The sequence below is a fragment of the Acomys minous genome, assembly GCF_964271855.1.
Source record: "Acomys minous genome assembly, chromosome: 10".
Classification (NCBI taxonomy): Eukaryota; Metazoa; Chordata; class Mammalia; order Rodentia; family Muridae; genus Acomys; species Acomys minous.
Window position 1 is genome coordinate 101,442,173 of NC_140491.1, and position 23,638 is coordinate 101,465,810.

General features: G+C 39.4%; 1 protein-coding gene and 1 long non-coding RNA gene across 3 annotated transcripts in view; one reads left to right on the top strand and one right to left on the bottom strand.

Annotated features, from left to right (window-relative positions):
- The window catches only part of LOC311606770, a 122,102-nt gene that overhangs the window by 88,064 nt on the left and 10,400 nt on the right, over window positions 1–23,638 (top strand). For both annotated transcript variants that reach the window (XR_014782433.1, XR_014782434.1), the window contains exon 3: window positions 19,804–19,915. This is a non-coding gene — a long non-coding RNA (uncharacterized lncRNA). The remainder of the gene's footprint in view (window positions 1–19,803; window positions 19,916–23,638) is intronic.
- Window positions 1–23,638, bottom strand: part of SCN9A (sodium voltage-gated channel alpha subunit 9) — an 88,498-nt gene that overhangs the window by 51,480 nt on the left and 13,380 nt on the right. The window contains exons 7-16 of the mRNA XM_084798168.1: window positions 22,344–22,407; window positions 21,050–21,191; window positions 19,736–19,942; window positions 16,150–16,437; window positions 12,122–12,493; window positions 8,666–8,795; window positions 7,511–7,749; window positions 5,773–5,946; window positions 5,075–5,431; window positions 216–692 (exon numbers count right to left, since the gene is read on the bottom strand). Coding sequence (XP_084654294.1) covers window positions 216–692; window positions 5,075–5,431; window positions 5,773–5,946; window positions 7,511–7,749; window positions 8,666–8,795; window positions 12,122–12,493; window positions 16,150–16,437; window positions 19,736–19,942; window positions 21,050–21,191; window positions 22,344–22,407 — 2,450 coding nt within the window. The remainder of the gene's footprint in view (window positions 1–215; window positions 693–5,074; window positions 5,432–5,772; window positions 5,947–7,510; window positions 7,750–8,665; window positions 8,796–12,121; window positions 12,494–16,149; window positions 16,438–19,735; window positions 19,943–21,049; window positions 21,192–22,343; window positions 22,408–23,638) is intronic.

Sequence of the window (23,638 nt, forward strand, 5' to 3'; positions counted from 1 at the left end):
ATGGAGGATGGGAAGAGCCTGTGAGCTAAGCAGGGAGAGATCAATGGTTAAGAACCAGCAAGAAAATCTAATCCAAACAGTCAGCAAGCTGTTGGAAATGGCGCCTACAACCTCTCTGTTAGCAAATCCAATGTTAGACCTGGGAACACCAGGCATCTCAAATGTTGGTTCATCTACAAATGATTAGTGCAGCAACATATGCAAAGTGACCTTACCTCTTTGCTGTAGTCGCTATCTGAGTCACTGCTAAGTTCTTCAGTGTTCATAATATCCAAATCGGATTCCCCAGGTGCGATTGGCACTGTCACTGTGAGACTGGGATTATGAATAAAGGACTGGTAATCATTGTCATCCACAAAGCTTCTGTCTATGCTGCTCCCCAAACCACTGATCTGATCCTTCTCTTTGTGGAAATTGTGATCCTTGCTCATCTCGGCAAGTGTACGGTTTGAGAGATAGCTTTCTTTTTTGCTGTTTGGATCCGTGGCTCGCTTTGTGTCCTTGGAACCCTTTGGCTTTTTGGAAAATGATTTCAGAATAAATTCGCGTAGGGTCTGTTTCACATAATTGATTCCTCTTTTAATTCTGGCCACTGCAATCTGGAGGTTGTTTGCATCGGTGTCTTCTTCAATTGCTGTGAGATTGTCAGAACTAAATGAGCTCAGCAACAAAGCCAGAAACAGATTCAGGACCTATATATCAGGGCAGAGGGGGGTGAAGGAAACAGGGGATACAAAGAAACATAGCTGTGAGAAACGCAGCTTGCAGTACACACCCACAACGACAAAAAGACAAAGCACTCTTTCATGTACTGGTAAGGAAAAAGGTCAGAGGGGGTCTCAATACTCTCTCCACACACAGGAATGGGGACTTGGCCAGCAGAGTGTGAGCCATTCAATGATTCACCACAGGAAGCAGCCTTGTTCCTCACCACCATCTTCATGACATTTATCAGTTTCTCTTTGTCTTATAATGCGAGCCAGTCAAATTCTCTTTAATGAATCTCTAGGGTTTCCTCCACTCAACCAAAATTACAGCTTACCTTCATGGGAAACAAATAGTATAAGCAAATTAGACTACTGTCACCATGCTGCCCATTCAGGTCCTGACTGAAACACACTGAACATGATTCATGGAGGACAATGAAACTGACCTGCTGCCTTTACCATGTAACACTTAGGTCTTGGAGCAAGGTCTTATTTGAAAGGAAAAGCAGTTCTGTATTTCCTTTCCAGATTAAGTGTCCAAGCTAATTTGAGGTGTTAAGATTTTCACAGAGGGCAGAAAACATACAAATTGTATACATACACTTAAAAGTTTCTCATGAAAGCCACAAACATAACTGAGCTACAAATGTAGCTAGCTGTCTCCAAGGCCCAAGTTATCTTACCTCATATTTTTATATAGGCTGGGGGCTTGGATAGAATCAAAGGTGTGTGGGGGGGAATAAACAGATTACAGATGTGCTTTCTGCTTGCTGGATGTAATCCTGTGAGCTGCTAGGTTCTACCATGTATTCCTTGACCCGATGGCCTGAACTCTGGACCTCCAGACTTAAATCTTGTTGCCTTGCCAACCGAGTCACCTGAGGTCTCTTCCGTGATGCAGTGATACTGCGAAGATGGTCTTTGTTACAGGGATGAAAAGTCTGACACTAACAGTAACATAGGAAATGGTTTTTAAAATTGCTAAGAAACCTTGGGCACCTGTTGTCTTTTTAGCATTTTATTAAGAACACATGCTTGTGTTTTGATGGGAATACCAATAAAACACCGAAAGATGTGTTTTAAATTAGTAGTCTACTCACTAGGTCCAAGTGACAGAATCCTTTCTAGCACTATGCTTATGGTACATTGCTTCTTCAGTGAGAACAGAGGCTTTGATAATTTGTTGCAATTTGAAGGTGACAAGAACTAATATTTATATTGATTGAATAAATAATAAGTTAAAACAAAGTCAATTTCATATATCCTCTATTAACACATTAGGAAAGACAAGAAGGAGGTTTGGTGTCCTCCCCAGTTCTTTCATATTTGTTCTATTGGACAAGGTCTCTCATCAGATTTAGATTGGTGATAGAGTGGCTGCTGCTAGTCAACCCTACTGACCTTGTCTCTGCTCCCACAGTGCCAGGCTTACAAGGAACATATTACCTTATTGGGCTCTTTACATGGCTTCTGGGAACTGAAATCAGGTCCTTTCCTTGCACTAAATGCATTCTTACCCACTTCACCATAGCTCAAGAGCCATGAGAAAACTTTAAAACGTTAGATCAGGTTAGAATATACATTAATGTGAAGGTCCATATCAAAAACGTAATTTACATTTCTCTCATGTTAAACCTACATTAGTGGCAGTTTCTTGCTATTCAAGAATTGACTATCAATTTTGTGAATTAAACTTGTTTTTTTTTAAAGCTTGTTAAAGCTTTAAAAAGCTTGTTAAAGACTTGCTTTTGCTGGAGTCATACCCAGAAGTAGAAGCTCTTAGCAGGGACAGGACAGCCTATGTCTCTTGGCAATCTGTTGCAGGCATTTTTGTTTGGCTTCCTTCATTAATTTGGCCAAACATTTAACATATTCTACAGCTACTTCCTTGTTTTCCTTAGCGTATTTTTTTTAAAATTCAGAGCAATATATCTGTGCTTGCATTCCAGGACACATGGAGTAACAAGACATTGAATCTTGGGACTTTAGTTATGGCATTATTACCTTCTTTGTTTAGGGGTTTTATGACAATATATTGATGGGCATCATTATTTTAGAGAGATTGAAAACTTTTCAATTCTGCTAGCACTTTTGGGCTCTACTCATAGTATATGTCAGTCCATGAATATCTTTTTTTTTTTTTTTACAATAACCAAGTTGAGAACACTCAATTGTCATTCACAATTCACCTGGAAACAGACTTGCAGTTTGTCTCTCTAGTTCTCATTAGTCTATAAAAAGAATGCTCCTTACTTAACAGCAGCACACTCTACCATAGGTCAAGCCGCTTTACTTCCTGGGAAAGCCTTGTTTGTCTTTCCCACCACTGACTTGGACTCCATAACCCTTCCACTCTCCACTTAGTGAACCCACAGATCCTTCTGTGCACATGTGCTTCTCAGAAAGTATGAAGTCTGTGTTCATTGTCCACACCACGCACGAGTTTCTGACGGCTGGAGTCTGGAAAGCTGGCACCACAAAAAGGAGCCAGACTTCCGTTTCTGTTTACTATGCTTGATCAATACTTTGTGAGTGAAATGTGAGTCATTCATAATGAGGTCCACGTAGATTTGATGCCCACTTATGTTTTACTATCCATCTGATTTTCCTCTCAAAGAAAACCATTTCTCTCATACCCCTTCTCACACCCAAACATTACATCATGTCCCTTCAAAGACTTGCTTCACACATTCTCCTAGAGTGTCTAGACATCTCTTTCTTTGCTGTGAGAAGAGCGTTTTCTTTAGTATCACAGCTTATACTCATCACTACCTCTTGTCTGATGATCTTTCTGTGTCATTTTTCTTGGCCCCAACAAAACACAAGGATACTGAAGATGAGGGTTAGACCACATGTAGGTTTTTTTTCCTTCTGAGACAGGGTTTCTCTGTGTAGCCTTGGCTGTCCTGGACTCACTTTGTATACCAGGCTGGCCTCGAACTCACAAAGATCCTCCTGCCTCTTCCTCCCTGAGTGCTGGAATTAGAGGGCATGTGCCAGCATGCCCAGCTTCACAGGGAGGTTTTATCTTCACTATTTGATGCCAACATCTTGTAAGTTAAAGCATACAAATAAAGCTTGCTAGTAAGATGGAAAACTTAAACTCTTTAGCTAAACCCAGCATTCTTGAAATCCCATCAGTTAGGTGGCTGAGGCAGGAGGATCATGAGTTTTAGACCAAAAGAAAACAGTATGTATTTTTTGCATTTTTAGAAGGATTTGTTCACCTACATCACACTAGAAAATGTTTTATTGCTACATGACCTGATAGAGAATTAGAGAGTGGTAATTTATGATGATTAATTTTGCACAGCAAGGGTATAGAATTATCATTGTATAAATTACTCTGTATGCTTTTTAGCAGCTTCTTATTTAGTATGTGATCTGATGAATGGTGAGTGTAGATTTTCTGTTCTCATCTTTAATCGTCTTCCTTTAATGGAAGTTACAAGGCCAAAAACATTTAGTAAGTTTGTTCTGAAGCCAGTGGAAGTGAGTGCACTTACGGCATGGCTGATAAATGATTTTGTCCCACTACTAGGGCAAGCCAACATATTAGATTTGAAAAGAAAGTTGAATGGCTCATAGAACCACTTTTTATCTATTTTTCTCTTTTTGTAAGTCTGGGAGATTTTACGAGCCAGTATAAGAAATATACAAGCAATCAGAAGCCAAGAAAACACTAATTGGAAATAGAGGAGACTGCTATTTGAAAGAAATGCTAGTGGGTGTTAAACTTTTCTGTAAAGGGTCATATAATAAATACTTGGAACATTGTAAGATATAGAGTATTTAAGCAATTCCTCTCTTTGAGCATAAATGCAGTCTAGGTAAAATGTAAATGAATGAATGTATCCATGTTTACATAAAACTTTGTAAGGACACTAAAATTTGCATGTCACATGATGTACATGTCATAAAATATTCTTCATTTATTCTTTTTAACCATTACAAACCATGAAAACCTCCCATAACCCAAAGAGTCCTAATAGGCAAGGACTCAATTGAGCTTGGCCCAGTTGCTAGTTTCATGATTATAAGGACCAAACCAGTGTTTTCGTTTGCCTTGCTTCGTTAGTTTGGGATCATTAATTTAATTGTGTGGTATTTCCCACCATAGTTTCCTATCTAAGACAGCTCATGTTTTCAGTGGTTTTAAAACCACAGCTTTAATTCATATGACAAAACTATCAAAATGAGAGAATCATGTAGGACTTTTTCTAGGAGGTAATTTTTAAAAATATAAATACGAAGTGTTTTTTTTGGCTGAGGAGATTAAAGATATTATTTCGCTCTAAAAATTACAAAAGTAACATCAGAAAATACTTATGATCGAAAATTTAAATATATGAGTAGCTCTTACATACCACGAGGTTCCCAATCACCATGACCATCATGTAAACAATAAGGCACATGGCCTGGCCGGCGACCTCCATGCAGTCCCACATGGTCTCTATCCACTCCCCACACAGCACACGGAACACGATCAGGAAGGAGTGGAAGAAGTCGTGCATGTGCCAGCGGGGGAGTTTGCAGTCCTCGTTGATCTTGCACACACACTCCTTGTAGCTCTTCCCAAACAGCTGCATCCCGACCACGGCAAAAATGAAGACGATGATGGCCAACACCAGGGTCAGGTTTCCCAGGGCGCCCACAGAGTTGCCGATGATCTTAATGAGCATGTTCAGTGTGGGCCAGGATTTTGCCAATTTGAAGACTCGCAGCTAAAAACAAAGTGTACAATTAATCTGGAATGGTTTTTCAGTGTTTGCGCCCGATTTTTGTTTTGTTTTCAGTTTGAAGTATACTTCACGTTCCATGTCACTATTATGTAAATAAAAGCATAAAAATGTTTTGTTTTCATTTATATTTCAATATTCCTGCTGTTTGATAATTACCACCATAACGGCAATACCTACTATGGAACAACGTAAGATTTGATATTGCCTTCAGTGTGACCTCTAAAAGTTTTAAATAATAATACTGTAGAGTAAAAAAAGAAACCCCAGACAAATGTGGCACCCCTCCATTATAGAATACAGCAGTGTCTTTAGCTTCTATTTACCAATCTGAAAGACCGCAGGACTGATAATCCTTCCACATCTGCTAGGAAAAGCTCTACCAAACTCAGTGTCACAATCAAGCTGTCAAAAATATTCCACCCTACTTGGAAATACTCATAAGGATCCATGGCTATTAACTTCAGGACCATTTCAGCTGCGAAGATCCCTGTAAAGATCTAAAGGAAACACAACATATTTTTTGTTATTGGAAACTACGGAGCCAAGTCGATGGTGACAATGACTAGTTAACTTAGGAGTGACTGTGCCCCACATAAGGTAACTGTGTCCCGCATAAGGTGTTATGTACTTCAAACGTGTCTATGGTCTCATATCTTCCTATAAACAAGGCATAAATTTCTTATAGTTTTCATAGAAACATCATAACTAAAAAGCTCTAATTACCATGTCAGTTTTCATCACTAGGGACAGAATTTTTAAAAATCTTATTAAAATTCCAGAGACATAAGTTTTTGGTAATTAAACAATCATTCTTTGTAAATACTTCTTTCTTTTTTCTTATCTGTCTATTTATTTATCATCATCTATTTGATCATATATTATAATCTATTTGATCACATATCATCTACTTATTTATTATCACCTATCTACCTATAATCTATCTATCTATCTATCTATCTATCTATCTATCTATCTATCTATCACCTTCTATCTAACAATCTATTTATCTATCTACCTATCATTTATCTATCTGATCATCTATTGCCTATTTTTTTATCTATCATATATCTACTCAGATATTGAAAATTTGATCCAGTGCTCATTTCTATTCTTTCTCCTCATAGAGTATTAAAGAACATGTTGATTCAACTTTTGAAGATTTGAACGTACAGAAAAAAAGTTATTGAATAACATGGGGCAGATAAAGTTAGATAGCTAAGATACTGACTCACAAAGTATATTGTAAAATATAATTCATGACAAAGGTATCAAAGGGCCCAAAGATGTAAGAAATAACCTTGCCACTTTAGGTGGCACACTTAGCCTTAGAGAATTTAGCTGAGCAAAGATGGTTCAGAGGGAAGTGTTGAGGTCTTTTTTGAAAAAAAAATCATGAAAACATTAGCAGGACGCTCTCCAAGTTGTGGTGGTAGACAGGAAGCAAGGCGGGGCCTCTGTGTTTATGTGTTATGGTAAACTCAGAGAAAAGGTTTTGAGTTGAATAATCTAGACTCCATCACTAATTAAAAAGCACAGAGCTCTGCCTTTTGCCAATGAGGAATAGAATGAAAGAGGAAATAGTTCTAATGCAGAAAGCTCTGGATATTTCTTGAATGTCATAACCAATAAGAGACTAAATCTGGGTTCAAACAGTGATTTTTGAGATTACAAAGGTCTGGCTACCTCACCACCACTAATTTAGAATAATACATCTATATTGTTCCTAAAAATATGTGGAGTATGTATTCATTCAGGAAGTGTAATATAATTATATAATATATATTTTTAAAACGTTTAAAACTTTAAAATGTTGGTAGATATTTTGACTGTTGAAAGCCATTGTAATTCCTAAAATGATAATGCATATAGAAGTAGCATTGTTATTCATGGGAATCCACAGTACTGAAGAAGTATCTTAAAATAGTATATAGTGTGAGTCATGTGGTAAATTCTACATCTTCATAACTAGCTGTAGACTTACAGGCTTAAAAACCAGAAGATGGCAAGATGGAACCCAAAGGAAGAAAATCGAGGGGATACAGGTCCCTATAGAGAACTCACCAGGTTACCCACTGCAAGGACATTTCTGAATTCATTAGTCATTGGGTGATGCTCCATAGCCATAAATAATGTGTTTAAAACAATGCAAATAGTAATTGCAAGATCTACAAAAGGGTCCATTACAATAAAGTAGATGAACTTTTTGAATTTTATCCAATATGGAGAGCAATTCCAGATTAAAAATGTGTGAGCAAATCTGTACCACCATGGTGGACATTTTTGTCTAGACTCTTCAAGTTCTGAAAAAAAAAAACAACAGTAAACATAAAATCATTCACTGGTATCATTTATCTGCTACCAAGTAGAAATCAGCAATAAAATCTAGTGTTCAAGCAAACTTTATGGTCTGAGTTTTGTATAAAAGGACTATTTCTTTGAAAGCTCAGCAGATTATTTAAGATTCCTGTACCACTTATTTAATGGTGAGACAAAGCAGAGAAAGACAGTGACATCAATGACCAAATGCAGACTTATAAGCACCTCTCAGAAAATGCTGACTAGCATGGGGCTGAGGAGATGGTTCAGATGATCCATGCAATGAGAACCAGATTTATGATCCCTTGAATGTAGGTAAAAATGCACTATGGTTCATGCTTGTAATCACAGCATAGGGAGGTGGAGACAGGAGAAGCATTAGGCTCGGTGGCCAGCTAGTCTGATTGAGTCAGTGATCTCTAGGCTTAGTGAGAGATTCTGTATCCCCCAAATTACACAGGGAACAACAAAAGAAAAGCTTTCAATGTTAACCCCACAAATGCACACATACATATGTGTACACATACCCCACAACACATGGTTATCATTACTATTAATAAAACTTTTTTGTAAAAGTTACCATTATTTTATTAAAATATTTGTCCATTTACCTTAGATTTTTCAAGTTTTGTGGCATATATGCCTTCAAAGTAGGATCTTTTTACTCATTTAACATATGCATTCTACACTTATATATGCATACATGTTGGTGACGTTTAATGGAGTAAAATGGGACATTAATCTTTTCTTTTGTAAAATCAACATTTCTTTTTACCTGTTCATTTTCACTTTTAATGTGCTTTGAAGTCTTCTAAATAATTTCACATATCCCTTTCAAGGTGACCACAGTTTATTTTAACTTTATTTAAGAAGCCATAAGCTAGAATTATCATCACATACCTTCCACAGTGTTGGTTAGAATGCTGGCTCTGCTCATCGCCCTTTGCCTGAGCTGCGGGTCATTCAGCATGTCCTCAGACAAAAAGTAAGAACTAGACAATCTTTTTTTGCGCATTTGATTAGTCGTGCCCTAAGGGGATTAAAAAAAAAAAGGCAACTAATTCCAATCTCAAGAACAAAATTCTAATATAACATAGGTAGAAATAAAATCCTGCCTGTGTAGTAATTGAGAGTAGAGGTTAGATAGATTCAAATGGTCACTCTGCTCCTTACTCGTTTTAACCAAGGGGAAAGTTTCTCAGTGTCTTCCTAATGGGTAAAATGCACACAACAGAAGATTTGCCTCCTCTTCTTGTTTCAGAGTTATGAAACAAAATAGCTGATTTTTATCATCATAGCACCGTTGTGGTCTCTCTGCATCCACAACTAAATCAAACATTTCCAAGGACAAGCCATACACAAAAACAACTAGACAAGAGCTGCAGAGCTGTGTGTATAAAGTGGTAGAGCCAAACACTCTATTTTCTGTAATTGTTATTTTCACAATTGTCTATTGTGATACCATCATTAATGAAAACTACCTTAAGATACGTTTTTCTTAAGTTGAAAAAAATACTTTGTGACACGATGGGTCTGTAGGGCTAGGTGGCTCAGTTTGCAAAGGATATTTAAGACTGATGCAGACTGTAGCAGCATGGAGAGTATAGGCTCCATCTCAAAGAGGTGACCACGGTGTAGCTCTGAAAGTCATTGACGTGCAGGAATATGGACTGAGGCATGTCAAGCATATTCATCTTTAGGCAAAAATGCATTTTCAAGCATTTCAAGCCAATTTAACTTCTTAGAAAAAAAAACCTATATTGATCTTTTGAAGTACATACCCTCAACACATAATATACATAAACAATTATACAACTCTACAGCTGTCATGTACTCACATGTATGTGCTATGGGATAGTTAGTAGATACTTTACCTATGCACACACATATTAATAGTTCACATGAAATATGTACATATACAGTTGCAAAGTTGTATATAATTATAAATGTATACATATCAAAATACAGACATGTATACATATAACACATTTGTATATATGTGTATGGCCATGTGACATGTTTTCTCTGCTATACTCTAATTTACTTTTTTGTTATAAATCAAAAAGAATTTGACTATACAAATTCTCTTTCCCATATGGGCATGTGTGTAGTATACAGTCTTTGTTATTTGCCATTCAATAACAGATGTGTACATGTAAACTGCATTATACCAGACTTTTATAATGATCACATCTGTTATTCTTTAGGTTTTATGATTTTAGCTTTTTAGTTTTATGGCTTTAATTTTTTTCCTCTGATAAAATGTAAACTCTTGGATAAAATGTTAACTGGAAAAATTGAAATAAGCTTCAAATATGACAAATACAAAGAAGCTGTCAATTGGGGAGCATAAAGGCTGAGGGTCCAAAATTACATTTTGCATATTGCAAACAGCATTGAAAGACAAAGAAAAGCAGCAACAGAAAGGCTACCATTGTATCATGCAAGCCGAGAGGTTGCAAGTTGCAGGCCCCCTCCCTATCCCCCGCAGCACATGCACTTTTTTTTTCCCCAAACTGAAATGTGTGTGTGGCCATGACTTTGATGGAACTTTATTCTCACTTGAACTGCTACACCATTCGCCAGTACAAACATATAGGTGCATAACATATGTTGGAAACTTGCTGGGTTAAGGACAGCCCTTGCTGATGTTTGGTAATGCAGCCTAACATGCTAGGTGGGTGAACCATGTCTTCTAGAAACTCCAGCAACAAGAAGAGTCTGATTTTCAAGCCTAATGAGACATTGACTAAGCTTTGAGTGATTCAGAGGTAATGGGAATTGTTATGTGAGAATTGCTATATTTAAATTTTTATGTTTATTTGTTTCAGTGTATATATTTGTACTTTAGATATTTTTTGTATTAAAAGACTATACAAAATATACTTTAAATCGAAGTGGTACACTTCATTTGTTTAGAGAAATAAGTACAGAAATTCTAAATTACGTACAAGATTTGAAGCCTAGAGCCCCTTGGAGAGGCAGTGGGGATGGGGGCTAAGAGGACTCAGTGCCTTTGTGGAAATGTCAGAGCTGCTTTTGAACTATGGTTACATGTTCACACTCTGGTTTTATGCCTCCTGTTTGGAGGGACGGTGATATATGATCTCATACAGATGGTGCAAAGTTTGAGAATGTGTTTGCTGTTATTACTGCTTTTGGAAGCAAGCCTAGCGAGAGTCCCTTGGAATAAGCATATATTGAGTAACCCGAAATAAACGCAAGTACATGGCAAGGGATCTGCATTTCTTGACAGAAGTAGGGCCTGCCTACTAAAAAGGTCTGCTGCCTACGCAATATGCAGTAGGCATGTTTCTTTTTCCAACACTACTCAGTGTTATTTGAAGATTCTGCCATATTTTATATCCCAGTGTCAACAGAAATATGAATTGTCTTAAAATGAATCAAACTTTTGCTTTTGCCTCCAGGTCTACTTTTCCTGACATTTTAAATAAATAACCAGTAGACCACAAAAAAAACAAAAAACAAAAAAACAAAAAAAAACTATGTCTCAAGTTTTAGAATAACTTACATAAATATTTAGGAAATTCACATCATTTTATAGAGGCAACAGAAAATAACTCCTCACACATATAACTATGAGGCAAATATACACATATTCTCATCTGAAACCTGTTGAAAAGTTTAAATCTTATCAACTAAGATCATCCTGTCCACCAGGACCTAAATATTTTGCTTGGAATGTGATGTAGTAGTGTGTGTGGCAGTTGTCAGTACTGTAGTTCTCACTGCACATGTTCCTGAAGGAGATTTCATTTTAATTGTGTTATTAAGAACCACATGCCCTTAGAAAAATGAAATTCTAATCCTTTGCATGATCGATGCCATGTACACATTTTATAAATGTTTTCTAAAAGAGATGATTTTTAGAAAACCCTGCAAATTATAACATAAATATAAACATTTCCTTTTACTAGTATTAGATATAAAATATCTTTGTGTAGTTGAGATATATTTTTAAATTTTAATTGTGAATATTTTTGTGTGTTGTTATGCCCATGTGTGTGCAGTATCCACTGAAGCCAGAAGAGAGAGCCACATCTCTTGGAGCTTGAGTTAACAGTGCTTGTTTTTGTGAGCTGCCTGACTTAGGTGCTGTGTGTTACAGCCCTTATTCCCCAACACTTCTCTCAAGTCCCACAACATTTCTTTGAATTAGGTGATTACAACACCTAACATGAGGATAGAGCTATCGATTAAAGCTGTGTTTTCCCAGAGAAGGCATCACCAAATGCAGCGCCATTCGCAGGCCAGAGAGCAGGCTCCCTAGCAGACAGACTGACTGATGCATGAGGAAGACCTCAGCCATGCCTGAGCTATGGAAAACATCCTTACGCTGTCATCGGAAGTTGCCTTATCTATTATCACCTCTGGAAGAAGCTGTCCATTGGGGAGCATAAGGGTTGAGGGTCCATCAACAAGCGACACCACGCCATTGCAGTCCACAGCACTGTGCATCTTCCCGTTCACCGGCAGCATTGGTGGGGACCTACTGGCCTGGCTGATGTTACTGCTGCGCCGCTCCCGGGGTCGGTGGGGCACAAAGAGTGAACCCCTTCTGCTTTCGTTGTCTCCAAAAATGCTATGTTCGTCATCAGCGAATTCAGTCTCAGATCCCAGATCTCTTCCTCGCCCTTTAAAACTGAAGAGACTCGTTCTGCTGCTGCGTCTGGCAGAAAACAAGGAGCCTCGAATGCTCAGTGGTGACTACGGAAAAAAACAGAAGACAAAAAGTGTCTGCTGGAGCTCCTACAAATAGGATCAGACTTCATGACATAACCATTAAATCTTTAGCCTGTGACCAATGATCCTGTGTTTTCTTAAAAGAGACATATTTAAAAGAAAAGCAATTCAACAACAACAAGTGTAGAGGAATTTTATTTTATTTTTATTATTATTATTTCTTGGTTTTTTTGAGACAGGGTTTCTCTATGTATCCTAGGCTGTCCTGGACTCACTTTTGTAGACCAGGCTGGCCTCGAACTCACATTGCCTCCCGAGTGCTGGGATTAAAGGCGTGAGCCACCAGTCCAGCAACATAGCTCCTCTGATCACATCCAAAGACTTTCCAGGTCTGTGTGATCTGCCTGGAATGCAGACACACCCTTAGGGCACACCTTTAATCTCAAACAGTGAAGGTAAAATTTGTAGAAGGAAAGCGCTGATGTTTGAAAGTGATGTCTAGTTGAGGGGCAGACAAAGTGACAAATCAGAGAAGAAACTGACAGAATGAATCAGCGTTAGGAGACATCCAACTCACATGATAACAGAGAGGGAGAAGAGACTCTACTGAAGGAGAGCAGCCCAGAGGCAGAGAGGAGGCCGTTTTTACCAAGAGAGTTTTACAGAGACAGAGTTTGCAGGGAGAGCAAGCTAGACACAGGTGAAGACAGGACCAGCCAGAGAACGAGAAGGAGCCAGAAGACTAGAACATATTGCCAAAGTTAGTCTGAGGCCAAGCAGAGCAATTAAGTCAGAAGATGAAAGAAGCCCGTTTGAATCAGTCATTCTGGTGATGAGTTCGAGCCAGAACAGCTGAGCTGGAAGAGCCAGCAAGAGCTCAGAAAGAACAAGAAAGGGTAAGTTTATTCCGCAGTAAGTCCCAGAGGCTGGAAGCATTCTAGGTATAGATTAGATCTATACCTAGGTATAGAAGCTCCCAGGACTAGGCCTAGGTTAGTACACAGAGGCATCAAGCCTTGGAGACAATTACACCAGGGAGATAAAGGCAACACTTACTTTTATGAAAGATCAATTCTAACAAATAAAGGCTATAATAGCTTGAAAGAATCCAACCCCAGAAGCAGGAGAAGGATCTGTCCAGTCCCAATACTAAAACTTATCATTGAGCCTTTTAAATGATTAGTTTCTAAGATCCACAAGAAATCGAAACTTTAAATTTTCATTTACTGTTTAGCTCTGTACCCCATTTTAAAAAATTGGATTATTCGGTTTGGAGGTGTTTAATTTCTTGAGATCTTTATATATTTTAAATAATAGCCCTTTGTCACATGTAGGGTTGGTGAAGATCATTTACCAACCTGTAGGCTGTCACTTTGTTCTGTTGACAGTGTCCTTTGCCTTACAGAATCTTTCAATATCATGAAGTCTCATTTATTAATTGTTTATCTTAGAGCCTGAGCTATTGGTGTTCTATTCAGGAAGTTGTCTTCTATGTCAATGAATTCTAGGCTCTTTCTCTCTTTTTCTTCTAACAGATTTGGTGTGCCTAGTTTTACGTTGAGGTCTTTACTTGGACTTTAGTTTTGTGCAAGGTGATAAATATGTATCTATTTGCATTTTTCTACATGAAGACATCCAGTTAGACTTGCACTAATTGTTGAAGATGCTGTCTTTTTTCCATTGTACAGTTTTGGCTTCTTTGTCAAAAATCAAATGTCCATAGGTGTTTGGGATATCTTCTGAGAGACTCTGTCCAGTGGAGGATTGGGTCAGATACTGGGGGGGGGGGCTGCTCTTGTACCTCTGACATGCACTGTGGTGCCCACAATTTTGTCACTGCACCTTGGCAAGATGCCCTAGCACACACACAGAAGAAGGGATGCAGGCTATCTTGATGAGACTTAATAGGCTATAGCCATACAGTTGGCATAGAAGGGCCCCTCCCTATCAGAGATCGAGGGGAGGGGAATAGGCAGAAGAAGAAGGGAGGGTGGGAATGGGAAGATAAGAGGGACAGGATAATAATTAGGATGTCATGTGAATAAATTATAATAAATAAAATATACATTTAAAAATTTCATTTACTGTTGGGTGGGTGGACTCATGTTATGGCATGAGCTTAGAGATCAGTTGTTTCCTTCCATGGTAAGGTCTGGAACCCACCAGTTTACAGGCTGGAGGCCAGTTGGATGTGCTTTAAAGGCTGTGATAGCCAGTGAAACTAAGGGACAGGAACTAATACATTTTCAGGGAGGGGTGTGGTACTGGTGGGGCTGGGGGTGGTTGCTCCCAAGGGAACAAGGGAAAACTGTCGCCATCATACAACTCCTCTCCAGGACAAACTGTTTTCATAAAATGAAGTAGAAGTATTAAATTCAGTAAACATAAGTGCTTGCTATATAAAGGACAAGTGGCAGGCAGGCCCTGGGAACAATTAAAAAAGTAATGTGACACAAACTGTGCCTTAGAACAAGCCTGGACTCCCTCTTGACTTTCCTTGTGTTAGGATCATATGGAGTCAAGCTCTGATTCCCTTTCAGATAGTGCAGTGTTTGCAGACAAGGATGGAGTCTGTCATATACCTCTGTGCTTATCTGGTAGTTAGCACACCTAACTCAGAGAGGCTGGGAACTTGAAACTATGGCAAGGCCAACAATGGCAGCAAGGCGGGGAGATGCAGGGAAGACCATGTCGGGAGGATGCAGAAGAGGAGGACCACTTGTAGGATTAAGGAGGTGGGTGCTTGAGCTGAGTTGGGAAGAAAGGGTGCAGCTGTGACACGAGCAATCAGCGAGAAGTGGACTGGGCTGGGGGCATAGCTAAGATGTTAGTGTGCTTGCCTAGTAGTCATAAGGCCCTCAGTTCAACTTCCAGAACTGTATAAATCGGGCATGGTGACAAATACCTATAATCCCATCACTGGAGAGGTAGAAGGAGGGAGTTCAATGTAATTCTTGACAATATAGAGTTTGAGTCCAGTCTTTCGGAAAAAAAGAAATAAACAGGGGGAAAGTATACTAAGCAATATAGGCAAGGAAGGAGCAGGAGCTTCCGGTAATAGCAAACATCACAGTTAGGGAAACAGAGTCCAGGGAGGTAGAGGAAGCTGAGAAAGCGAGGGCACAGATGATTTGGGATCGGCATACGATGTGATGTGACTCTTGGCCTTCAGTGTTTATTCAGAATGTGACCCATCTGCACATTTCTGTCTTGAGGACAGCTGAAGTGGGGGTGTGCAACATGTAAACATTTAGCAGCTCTGGAGCCATGGCTTACAGGAAGACCTGGCTCTTCCTGTGGAGGGTTCAGTGTGAAACACAAAACACGGAGGGAGAAATTCCGTAGGAGAGGAATGCGTATATTAACCAATCAGCAGCTTCTGTGCTTGGGGAGGAGGATGTCAAAGGTACGGGCAAAATTCCAAATTGATTGCTGTGTGGTACACGCTGCCCTACTGGACTGAAGAAGGTAGAAGCACCAGTCTTAGAAACGGCCTGCCTGCTTACCTCCCTGTCCGCCTGCCTGCCTACCTGCCTCTCTCCTTCCATCCCTCCCTCCTTTTCTTTCCTCCTTTAGGTAAAGCATGTCGTGAAGCTCCCCTCTCTCCTGGGCCCTGACCTCAGAGTTAAACCTTGCAATCCCTTTGGCTGTGGAGGCCCGCTCGGTGGGGCTCACAGTACCTGGTTGGGGGTGGACAGTCTCTTCTCCCGGCCTCTGTGGTGTCCTTCCACGCCGAGATGGAAGCTTTTCCTTCGGATGCTTTCGTCTGATTCTGACTTGGACAGTTTCTCATTGTCACCCTTTTCCTCGCCACTGGAGATCTTCTTCTGGTTCTTTTTCTTTCTTCGGTTTCTTCTCTCCTTGGCACTCTTTGAGCTCAGTCTGGAGGTTTCTGACGTACTCTCTGAGAGACCGATAATCCTGCTCCTCCCAATACTCGTGTACTCAACCGCAGCTGCAGCGATCGCCTGTTGGTCCAAGGTAATCCAAGCATTTAAGAAATTACCAAATTCTGACAAAACAAGCCACAGTACCCACCTTGTGAGTGCAGTTACATATATAGGAAGTGATGAATGTTGTGTTGCATGACCAGCAAGTATAAAAAGCATATTGTCTTCTCGCACATTATAACATAATATCAGTATCTTTGCGACTCTATTCTTACATCTTGTGAGCTTCCTTAGAGTTAAGCAAATGGAAGTATTATGTGTTAAAGTTTTACAGGCACTTTTCGATATAAAATTCACATAAAGTCTAGGTTTGTGTATTAGGTAAGAAACTAAGTGCAACCAGTAGAATCAGGAACCCAACAGTATAATGAGAACTGCAGATCTGAAAATGTAAATAAGTTACTAAGGAAATAAAATGTCAAGAAAAATTGTAAGGCCAATGATTACATGAAGATATTTGTGAAACCTCAAAACTGAGTTACTCCTCACATAGTAGGTACCTGTGTCACCTCAGTGGGAAAGAATGTTCTTTAAAAATAAAATAACAAGCCAGGCATGGTGGCACATGCCTTTAATCCTAGCACTCGGGAGGCAGAGGCAGGTGGATTGATGTGAGTTCAAAGCCAGACTGGTTTACAAAGAGAGTCCAGGACAGCCAAGGCTATCCAGAGAAACTCTGTTTTGAAAAACCAAAACATAAAAATAAGTAAACAAGCAAACAAACAAACAAATAAAATAACAGCATTAGGGTCTACCCTAGAGTTTATGAATTCTTTAGTTATTTTTCTAAATTATATAATGTTGCTTTCCAAACACAAATATTTATGTTTATTCCCCAGGGACTGGGGCTGCCTCAGCCTTGTGCCTAGAAGCTCTTTTTTTTTTTTTTTTGCAGTGGAAAAACAGTCAATGTAGACATGCATAATTGGTTTAAATGATAAGAATAAGAAACTCAGTCCTAAATGGGACATCTATCAACCCCCTCCCCCACATAACCAGGCTCAGGGAACATCAAAGAAAAGAAGGTAGAAAAAAATTGTAAGAGCCAGAGTATGGGGAGCTATGAAATGTTGAGTTCTGGGCAAGAAGTGGTTGTCACACTCAAGAACTCACAGCAGCCGAGGTTATGTGCACAAGAGCTGTCCAAGATCAAGACAAACAAAATCAGGCAGAGATGGGGAAGGTGGTCTCTGAGCCCCGCCCTTTACTTGGGAGCAACTGGCATTTGATGGCAGCTGGGGGAGGGACATTGTTGTTCTTTGTGTGTGGCCACCCATCGGTTGTCTTCCCATGGTGCAGGGGATGGCCCCATAATCACGCTCCTATGGGCAGCACTAATTAGACTTAGTGCAATATCAGAAAAAGGATCATGAAATTGGTAGAGGTAGGCTGGGAAAGATCTAGGGGGGGAGGGAGAATAAATGAATATGAATGATCATAATTCATTGTATATGTGCATGAAATTCTTGGGACTAAAGAAAAATTAAGAAAACCAGAAAAAAAAAAAACAAAAAAAGCAAAAGATTGACAAATAAGATGTAAAAGAAAAGTACAACAGTACTTGCAATCTTACCCACCAAGAGAGGAGTAAGGCAAATACCTCTCCAGTTCATTCATGTATTTGTGTAATATTTAAATTGGGATTGTATCCTATCATTTAACTCACTGTTTTGGTGTGTGTGTGTGTGTGTGTGTGTGTGTGTGTGTGTGTGTGTGTGTATGTGTATGTGTGTGTTTTAGCAAATTTTCCTTCATGACAGAATTTTCGGAAAACACATAATTTTATGGATGGATAAAATGTCAAGACACAAAGACATCATAATCCTATTTCATGCTTTTGGACTGCTTGAAAGTGCATCACATTTCTGAATTTTAATATTATGAAAATGCTGCACTTCATATGTTTATGCATCAGTGTCTCTCCACATCACAGACTATTGCCCTGGGTGATTTTGAAAATCATTTAAGAGATTAACTGGTCAAGTCATCTGACCAGGTTCAAAGTTTTTGCTGAATATTTGAGATTATTTGTCTCTGTATATGGCTTCCCAGAATTTGTACAGAAGTATGCTTTTGGAGAGGGTTACTAGGCACCTGTGTCTTGCTCATAGGTAGTCTCAACCAGTGTGTGCCTGGATTAATTTGAAGATTTATAACAGTAACAAAAGTTGGCAAACATTTTTCTCTCTACCCTGTAGACTAACTCTAACATTATAGTAACATGTTCTTATGATCATGAGGGCCACTTCACAAGATGGAATCTCTGCCTGGTACTATCAACTTTTAAAACCCCAGGACCGAGGAGGAGGTCTTAAGCCCTCCCTGGGAACTTACTAATGCTAATTAGGTAAACTGACACATGACAAACAAACTGCCTTCTCCATAGTTATGTGTTAACAAGAGAAACTTCTCCTGGCAGTGAAAGGTGGTGAATGAAGAGATGCATGGCCACTCTAGACACTGAGAGCGACTGCTGAGTGCTCAGTCCGCTAGAGGATGCTCATGTCTCTCTCTCCAAGGCTCTAGAAACAATGCAAAGTGGGGACAGGAAGAGTATAAGAGCTCAGAAAGCAGGGTTAAGAGCTATGAAATCTTGTGCCCGTAAGAATGCCCAACCGACGCAATCACGTTATCATGGCTGCAGAGGCTGCCAGCAGAGGGGGCACACACTGACTGGACCGGTCAGCGTTCATTCATATGTAGGGAGGGCTCCTGTGTCCCCATCTTCCCTGCTGAGGTATGAGCTACTGATGGATTCTCTGGGAGGGAGAAGCAGACATTGTCTTCAGTCTTGTACCCACTTATGAGCTCATCAGGCTCAAGTGAATAGTAGAAAATCTACTAGTGGGCTGGGGGAAAAAAAAAGGCATGGCTATGGGAAAGGGTCTTTTAGGGGAGGGATTATAGGAAAATAGGGGTGGGAGGGAAGAGAGCATTCCTGTGGCAATAATCAGCATGTACTGTGCATGAAGTTGCCAGAAAAAGCTACTATAGCTGAAAATGTATGCACAATTCTTATATCCCTGTACATTGGCATGCTAAAGCATTCTCGGTGATAAACTTATAAACCACATCTCAAAACATCTGTTAAGAAACTGGGAGGTTGCTATGTGGGGCGTCAGTTCTGGCTCTGTTTAGAGCTCATTCCTTCTAGCACACTAGGACCAAAGGATGTGATTTATATAGAAAACAGGAACTGCTTCTTGGCCCTTTGGCCAAGATCAAGTGTAGTCTACAGAGAGTAGGAGAAGATACAAGGAAAGGACCTTTGTCAACCCCCAACCCGGCACCCTGATATTTGTAATAAAAACATTACCTCAGCTTCTTCCTGCTCTTTTTTGAGTCTGTCTAACATCTGCTGAAACTCTGCCTCTTTCTGTTTAGCCTCTTCGATGTTGGCCTGGTTCTGTTCCTCATATGCCATGGCCACCACAGCCAGGATCAAGTTTATCAGGTAAAAGGAGCCCAGGAAAATCACCACAACAAAGAAAATCATGTAAGTTTTGCCAGCAGCACGCAGAGTCTAGGGGGAGGGAAAGGGAAATTGTTATTTTAGCAACACAAGAATTTTACTAAATCTTTCATTGTGGCTAGTATATAAAGAACAGGTAAATCAAACATTGTTGTATAATTTTATGTTATGGAAACATAAATGAAAAAAATATCTTTGAAGAAAATCAGTATTAAACAAAACTTTTAGTATAAAAGATATAGTAATGTAATAGACTGGCACTAAAGTTTGACTTTTCGTTAGTAACACTATAACAATCCTTCATTTTCCACATTATTAAGGTTACTGCTAACTTTTTGAAACAGGTCCTTTTTGTTGTTAAAATCTGAGTCTTTTCTTTTTCAAAGCATAAATTATTAGTTTCAAACCTTGAGGTAGGCAGATTCCCCTACTGAAGAAATTTATCTGTTGACCTTGTAGATATTTATCTTCATCTACCATAAACATTCACTATTTTTAAATGCAGTTTATCTTCTGCCATGCAGTGCATTTTTAAATTAACTAAAAATAGTGCAGAGGTATCCATGTAAAGTAGCTACATCTGAAATCTCTCAGGTTTAGCTACTCAATTCCCTGTTCTCTCACTGTTATTATTATTGTTTGTCTCTTGAAAAAAAATTCCTAAGAGTAGAATTATTAGGTGGATAAAAACATTTATCTTGATTTTCATTAACTTACTACAAAGGTTACTGCCACTGTGTGAGAGAGCCTAGTCTCCATTTCTCAACATAAATATGGCCATCTTTAGACTTCCCTTTGTAACAGTTGTGTCCATGTTTTTATTTACATGTCTTTAATTGTGAGTTAACATGACCTCTTTTTCTATATTTATGAAGCTGGGGACTGCTATGGCGGTCCATGACTATGGCCCAGGATATGCTGGAGGGGGAAGCAAGGGGATCATGGGAGCCCAGAAGTACAGTATTCTAACAGCTCACTTCTACCCCCAAGTTATTTCTATTACTTTTTAACTTCTTACAAATAGTACTTTTATATACACTCAGTCACTCACACACGCAGTCTTACAGGCATGTGAAGAAAAAGAACGTGAAATAAGGTTAAACCACAGCAACTACAACAGCCCATAAGGCAGGAACCAATGTACACCATGACATTCACCTGTTGGTAAAGGTTCTCCCAGTAGTCCTGAGTCATTAGCCGAAACAAGGCCAAGAAGGCCCAGCTGAAAGTGTCAAAGCTTGTGTAGCCATAATCAGGGTTTCTGCCTGCCTTCACACATTTGTATCCCTCTGGACACTGACTACAGAAGAACAAGAGAATTACAGGTCAGAATATCTTCAGCATGTGTCTCATGAGTACTGCAGCACCGTGTTAAGTGCAAGGTTCATTTTAGAGGCTCTATAATGTGTAATAACTGAGAGCATGTAATCTGGTATCAGAAAGAATGGGCATTAAATCCTATCCTACCATTTACTAGTTGACAATGTTGCCAAATTACTTTAATTCTCAAAGGTACCATTTCCTCCTGTGGAAATCACAAAATAACTTAACTCAAAAGCTTAAGATTGATATTGAATTTAAATAACATGATCAGTCTACTCCCTGCCTGTAGAACCATTTGGTAAAGGGTAGACTGCATAAACAACATTATGTCCATCATCTCAAATCAATAGGCTTTGATATAAAGGCCTCTGGCAAAATGGCTTCTCTCAAGGTTACTCTTGAGGTGAAATAAAGCCAAGAACAGCCAGGATAGAACATCTGTGACTGTTCATAAAGATTTCTGGCTTTAAACCTTTTTACTCCTTCAAGTTGGCAGATGGGTCTTTTTAGCTTGCTTAGAGAGCATCGTGTTCTTAGGGTTTGGAGAAGGGGCAACACTTGATTCTGAGGTTAGCAGAGTTGCCAGGGCCTGATGGAGAGATGTCTTGGTGGGAGGGAGAGTGGGAGTAAAGCTTCTCTGCCAACTGAAGATGGCACGTGGAGACGTAGCAAAATGGCGTTTTTGCAAACAGAACATTCTCAAAATACCTGTACTTTGGTCCACAGGATTCTATGCAGAGTGGCCAGAGCATCACACTTGGTTACCTACGAGTCATATTGTGTTAGGCAATGGAGAATCTTGAGATGGAAAGAAATATTGATTTTTTTGTTATTCTTCTTTCCAAGAAGAAAGGCCTTAAGCTAGCCAAACCACTTTTAATGAGCTTTTAGGAAGAAATTTTTATATATCCCAAGATTCCCATGACTGTGTTTTGTTTTCATTGAAGCCTTACCTCATGATCCATCTAGCTTTCCAGAGTATGCATAAATTATAAACGCTTTAAGGCTGAGCAAAGTCAATGCCATGAAATTTATGAAACTAATATACATTATTTCTTCAGCAAGCTAACTGAGCATGGGATTTTTCTTCTGCAACATTTGAACTGAAAGTAAAGCAAATGTTACGTACCCCGAATCTGTGCTGAAGCCACAAAGGAGAGCATCTTTGGATCCCTCCAAGTAATAAAAATAATCTGTTTAGACAGGATTTGAAGAATATAGCATTAAATAATGTAAGTTGTAAGAATCACCTAGCAAGTACGCTCATGAATACAGACATATATACAAACATTTAGGCCTGATTTTGGGCAGTGAGCATCCATTCATTTTTATATTTTCATCTACTGTTCATAAAACATCTACTTAAAATATCTTATGGGACAGTTAGTGATTATGAAGATAAAAATGATAAAATCACTAGCATTGGGGGGGTTTCCTCAATCTGCTCTACACTGATATTGGTGTATCTAGGAAAACAATTCGCGAGTGAAGAAATATGTGTAGTAATTTCAGATAGTGACTGGTTTGGGTCTTCATTGTTTTGTGAAAGCTCCAGTGTTGAGGCTTTTCTTCAATGCACAGAGTCAGAGCTAGTTAGTGCCTTTGATATACCATTGATTGACTCAGAGGGACTCTAAACTCATGATCCGACTAGTGTATTATGAAGCCAGTCTCAGTGGGATTGTGAGAGGTAACAGAGACCTATGAAGGACAAGCATAGTAGGAGCAAATCTGTAAGTCACCAGGGAATATTCCTTTGATGGGCGTGAGGACCCATGCCAAATTCTGCCATGTCAGAAATTCTGTGCTTAGGCTGTATGCTGTGACCTTCGAGTTGCTGACCTTTACCTCACCACGAGGTCTTGTGTTCTAGGCTATCCTTGGACTATTTACCTTTGAAAGAAGTAGGGAAGTCTCAACTTGGAACCACCCAGAGGATCTAGGAAGTTCTTATAAGGAACTACTCAGAGAACTAGGAAGTTCTACAGGGAGTGATTTAGGCTATTGCATTCTTGCCCGGGGGCTAGGGTGAGTGAGATAAGAATAGATCCTATTGACCTTGCCCTATAAATGTTCCTGCTAGTCGGCAATAAAGTGAATCTTGATCAGAAATTTCCTGACTTGATTCATTATTTCTTGCGTCTCTGTATCCTACTTTCAATCCCCACTCCTTCTTTCAGGTGAACCCTGATTTGATTTTTCCCGCGGGCTGGGACCCGACAGATGGGCTCCCTTCATTGGTCTCTTCCTCCATTTCCACTTTTCTCTCTCTGTCTCTTGGCCACCATGAGGCAAGCCGTTTGCTTAGCCACACTCATTGCCATAATGTTGTGCCTTACCATGAACTCAGAAACAAGAGAGTTAAGTAGCCATGGACCTACCTAAAACTTTACATAAAAGGATTGAGCTAAACTTGAGCTAAAA